The sequence below is a fragment of the Cebus imitator genome, unplaced genomic scaffold (assembly GCF_001604975.1).
Source record: "Cebus imitator isolate Cc_AM_T3 unplaced genomic scaffold, Cebus_imitator-1.0 Scaffold495, whole genome shotgun sequence".
NCBI classification, from domain to species: domain Eukaryota; kingdom Metazoa; phylum Chordata; class Mammalia; order Primates; family Cebidae; genus Cebus; species Cebus imitator.
In genome coordinates this window covers 785,187-790,263 of record NW_016107810.1, presented here as the reverse complement: position 1 = coordinate 790,263, position 5,077 = coordinate 785,187, and the positions used below count along the sequence as shown (strand labels likewise).

The following is a 5,077-nucleotide window of genomic DNA, read 5'->3' as shown; positions in this document are numbered from 1 at the left end:
GCGGTGACCCCAGACCGTGCCACTGCGCTCCAGCCCGCCTGCGGTGACCCCAGACCGTGCCACTGCGCTCCAGCCCGCCTGCGGTGACCCCAGACTGTGCCACTGCACTCCAGCCTATCTCAAAAATAAATCAATCCTAAATCCAGGAGGTTTTTATTTTCTTTTTAAATCAGACATTTAATTTTATTTGTAAAGATATTAAAAGCATATATTTGGAAAGAAGCCCACCCATCCACATTTTACTACCACTCTAAAATACAGAGAAGGCTTTTCCAAACATCCAGTTCTCTAGTGAGCAAGCAAGGGACCCAATACAAACATGAAACACAATGGAAGTCTATGACAGGGTGCCGCTTTAGTGGCGTGGAATGGGGCTTTGCGCCAGGGTTTATATGTGGAGTGTCAAACGTACAATCAATCTGAAGCCCAAAACATGGGCTCAAGTCATGGCTGGTTTGAGAGCAACATGAAGAGAAGCGCAGTGCTCTTCAGAAAGCGGGTGACACACCCAGGTTTCACCCAGCCGCAGGCTTCAGCTCTGCAGCCCCTTAGCTGGAGCTCAAGGCTCCTACCCCATCAAATGTACTCAGGGTGTGACCTCACAGTGACAGATCAGCAAGAGCACATGGAGGACAGGCGGGCCCACCCTGGGGCCAGGCTGCAAAGCCAGCGGCCATGATTCCCCAGTGCTGCCCAGCCCACGGGCACCACAGGCCAATGGGATCCACCCAGCAGGGGCCACCGGGGGCGTGGCACCCTCTCCTATCCACCTGCCCAGCTGCAGGGAGCCTGGCCGGGTGATGCTTGGAACCACTTCGCTGCTATGGACACGCAAATCTGAGCTGTCTCTCCAACAGTACTAAAATACACATGTACACATCTGTGTACGTAAATGCTTACGATCTGACTGCTTTTATTTCTATAAAACAGACTCCTCAACGTGTTCAAAGAAGGACACATTCTTAACTTGGAAGGACGCCTTGCAAGTAGCAGGTGCAAGGAGCCCCCATGCCCTTTCCCACACCCCACCGCCTCAGAACCCCTCCCGCACCTCGAGGCCTAGGCCCCCCTTCCATGACCCTCCCCCAACCTCAGACCCCCTCCCACGCCTCGCAGCCTCAGACTCCCTCCCACGCCCCGCGGCCTCGGACCCCTTCCCACGCCTCGTGGCCTCGGACTCCCTCCCACGCCTCACCGCCTCAGAACCCCTCCCATGCCTCACAGCCTCAGACTCCCTCCCACGCCCCGCGACTCCTTCCCACCGATGGCACAGGCGCCTGCACATCATGTCCACCCCACATCTTCCCAGCAGGCTGAGCATCTATTCGTGTATTTACGGCCGCTTGGTTTCCTCTTCTGTGGACTGCCTGCATACTCTTTGCCCATTTCTTCTACTGGATTCTCAGATTTTTAAAATCAATTCGTCGCCATTCTTTATATATTAGATATCAACATTTGGCACAAAGATTTTCCCTTGGACTCTGATTACAGCACTCCGGGCCATACGAAATATCTCACTAGTGCTCCCTGTGCGTTTAGCTGCCTCACCCCAGAGCCTGTAGGTGCACAGAACAGCAGCCCGCTGCATTGCCGAGGGTCTGCCCCGCACACGGCCCCGCGGGCAGGGCCTCGGCCCGGCCCCTCCCTGCTTGGAGCAGGCCATCAGTACTCGCTGACTGAACTGGTCTATCAGGATGGACGAGTTTCTAGAAAACTGACGGCCTCACAGGACGCAGAGGCGCACAGGGTGGCAACAGCGACCTCTCCTCTGCCCCGCCCCCTGGAGCCACAGCCCTCCCTCCAAAGTCCGTGGTTCTGTGTACATTCTTCCAGACCATATGAGTTTTTGCACACTGTCCTACAACTTACATTGTTTTAACTTGCAATGATTTTCTTCGAGACATCTTCAGCCAGTGGATATGACCACTGACTCATCCTTTTGGTCAGTCACAGAGATAGGCCGTGGTCTGGGTGTGGCGATTTAGCCATCTGGTGACACGTTTCCCACATTTTTGCTATAATTCAGCTCTGAAAGCATTCTTAGTAACGTCTAATTGTGCAAGCATTTTTATTCCTGGAAGTGGCAAAATATGTATTTTTAAATTTTTACACATACTGGGAAAATTAGGGAAAAGGTGACAGCAGAAATGAAGGCTGAGTGCCCTGCAGGGCTAGGAACTGAAAAGCGTGAGACATGGAGTCACGGTTTCATCCACGTACTGGACACCATGAATCCCTAACTCTGAGCCTTGTTCTGAGGTAACCTAAGACGTCAACATCACAGAAGCTGGGGAGGGGGTAGAGGGAACCACTATTTTTGCAACTTTCCTGTAAATCTAAAACTAGTTCAATACAAAGTTAAAAAAAGGAAGCACACACTCCAGAACTGTCCAAGCAGTCCACGCCTGCAGGCCAGCGTGGCCACTCTCTGCTGTGCGATAAAGCCCTCAGGGTCCCTACCCCAGCGAAGGGGGCTGCAGACGCAAGCCCTGGCTTTTCAGAATAACACACAGGAAGCATTTCTTAAAGAACTGAAGAAACACGTGTGACCAAATTCAAAGGCACATTTGCCTGACTGCTCACAGGACAGAAAAGCCAGCCAGGCGCATTCTGGAGGGAGGAGCTGCCAGCTCCCACCACCCTGTGCCCGCCACCCTGTGCCCATCACCCTGTGCCCGCCACCCTGTGACCACCCTGTGCCCGCCGCCGTGCCCACCTCCCTGTGCCCACCGCCCTGTGCCCATTGCCCTGTGCCCACCATCCTGTGTCCATCGCCCTGTGCCCAACCTGTGCCCGCCGCCCTGTGCCCACCACCCTGTGCCCGCCGCCCTGTGCTCGCTGCCCTGTTCCCGGGTGGACTAAGACTCTCACATAGTCTGGGGAAAATAGGAAGAGGGGACTGCACTCAGGGCATCTTGTGCCCCATGGCTTAAGAGAGCTGGCAGTCTCGGCTTCCAGGGGAACGGCCTGCCCTGAGGTCCACAGACCAAGGGTGAGGAACCCAGAAAGACCTCTGTAGGGCCCAGAGGCGAGCCCTCAAGGCTGGGGCAGGAAGCTGTGCCCTCCGGCTGGACGGTGGGCAACAGTTCTGGATGCCACACTCCAACCCAGCCCCACCAGCCAGCAGCCTGGCACAGGTGTCGGCTCATCCTCGGTGGACAGGGATGCATGTGAGCACCACCCGCCCCAGGACCGGACGAGGGCCTCACTGCACCCGCGTGCGCGTAGTGCGCGTACCGTGCTCCTCCGCGGAGGCAGGGGTCTGCTGAGCTCCTCCTTTCTCCTCCTCGTCCTCTGGGCTCGCTCTCTCCACTCCTGCAGTGCCCTTCTCTCTCTGGAGAAAGGGAAAGTTAATGCCGTAAGTTACAAGCAGGTTCAAACCAAGGCTATGTGATTTCCGTCACTTTACAGCTTGTGGTGCACCTGTCTCCCGGGGGACAGGTTGGGGGTGGGCACGCCCTCTGGGTGGGAGTCCGAACCACAGCCTCTTCCTCTCCACACGTCTGGGCAGAGCCAGGAATGCTGGCTTCCATCCCGAGGCTCCGTGTGTTGGTGCCGCAGGCAGTGTCTGACACTGAGGCCCAGCCCCACCCTGTGACCCAGGAAAAGGCATCAGGACCCCTTCCAGGGAAGGGCACTGGCTGGGGCTGCCATTGCAGGTGCTGCACGAAGGGCGGGGCTGCCTGGCTGTGGGTCTGTCCCTAAGTCCCTTCCTTCAGATACTTGAATTTCACTTTGAACAACGGCATCTTCGGGCTCCCCAGTCCCGAGCCAGTCACATGTTCCCTCCTCACAGCTCGTCCCGAGGGCTGTGAGCATCCCGAGTGACGCCCAAACCAGTGCCAGGCTGGGCTCCTCGTGTGTGGCTGAGGCGGGATGAGGTCCCCAAGAGCCCTTGCTCAGGCCCAGGCTCCACCCCGGGAGGCTACATCTCTAGCATGCAGCCACCTGTCTCCTGAGCCAACCCCGCAGTTGTCCATGGACTCCTGCAGCTGGTACCCCTCACCATTCTCCCCCCAGATCTGGCCTCCTCTCGTCTCTCCCATCATCATCCTGGACGCCTGCGCCCGGCTCCGCTCTCCTTCCTTGCGGTCGCAGCAGCTCAGCTCTCCTGGGCTACACCCGGCCCACAGCCCACCTCTGACCACCTTCCTGCTGAGGGCTCCATCCCTAGTCAGTGCTGCCTGGGATCAGAGCTTGGCCCAGTCCTCCCTCCAGTGCCACCTCAGGACACAGGTGGTCTCAGCAGCCGCCTCGGGTGAGGCTGTGTGCTGCCCTGCCTGGGTGGGTCCCAGGCTCCAGCCCCAGCCAGGCTGGTGCTCCCCGTGTCCCCCTCAGCACCCTCGGCACTGTGTGTGCGCTGGCCCTGTTGCACACTCCTGGCCGGGTCCTCCGCTTGGTGTCACCATCTCCTCGTCATGCCTTGGGAAGCAAAGGGGTGACGCTGTTCACAGGGTGATGGGAAGGGGGCCGCTGTGCTGGGTCTGGGCCCTCAGGACAGGCCTGCCACGTTGCTCACTGGGAGGCCACAGGACACGGCTCCGGGCTCCAGGCAGGAAGATAAAGAGAGGGTTCGCTTGCTCTTTGTATCCAAGAACTGCTCTTCCATGAAGGTGTGGGACGATGCCTGGGGCCCCAGCCTGGTGTTCAGGGGTTAAGAGTGCCCTTTCTGCTCACTGAAGCTGCTAGGGCCGAGAGCCTGGGGCAGGGGCTGTGTCTGCGGAAGGTCTCACCACACATCCCCTCCATCACAGCCGTGGCCAAGAGTGCGGGTGAGCGGAACTCACACAGGGAGACTCCGGGCAGGGCAGGTGATACCGGAAGAGTCAATGGGAGCAGGTGCCTGGATCGCCCACTTCAGAAAACCGTACCCTGAAATTGGCAGAGCCAAGGCAGGAGTGGGACCCACCTGCAGCAGGGAAGGGGGGTGTCTGCGGGCGGAGGGGGGCAGTGAGGGGAGGTGTCTGCTGGGGGGACACACAGTGAGGGGAGGTGTCGGGGGGGCAGGGTGCACAATGAGGGGAGGCATCTGCTGGGCGCACAGTGATAGGAAGGGGCTGCCGGCCAGGCGCGGTGG

General features: G+C 58.5%; 1 protein-coding gene across 1 annotated transcript in view; it reads right to left on the bottom strand.

Annotated features, from left to right (window-relative positions):
- Nucleotides 1-5,077, bottom strand: part of LRRC27 (leucine rich repeat containing 27) — a 46,783-nt gene that overhangs the window by 12,713 nt on the left and 28,993 nt on the right. Inside the window, 1 exon segment of the mRNA XM_017513560.2 lies at nucleotides 3,238-3,334. Coding sequence (XP_017369049.2) covers nucleotides 3,238-3,334 — 97 coding nt within the window.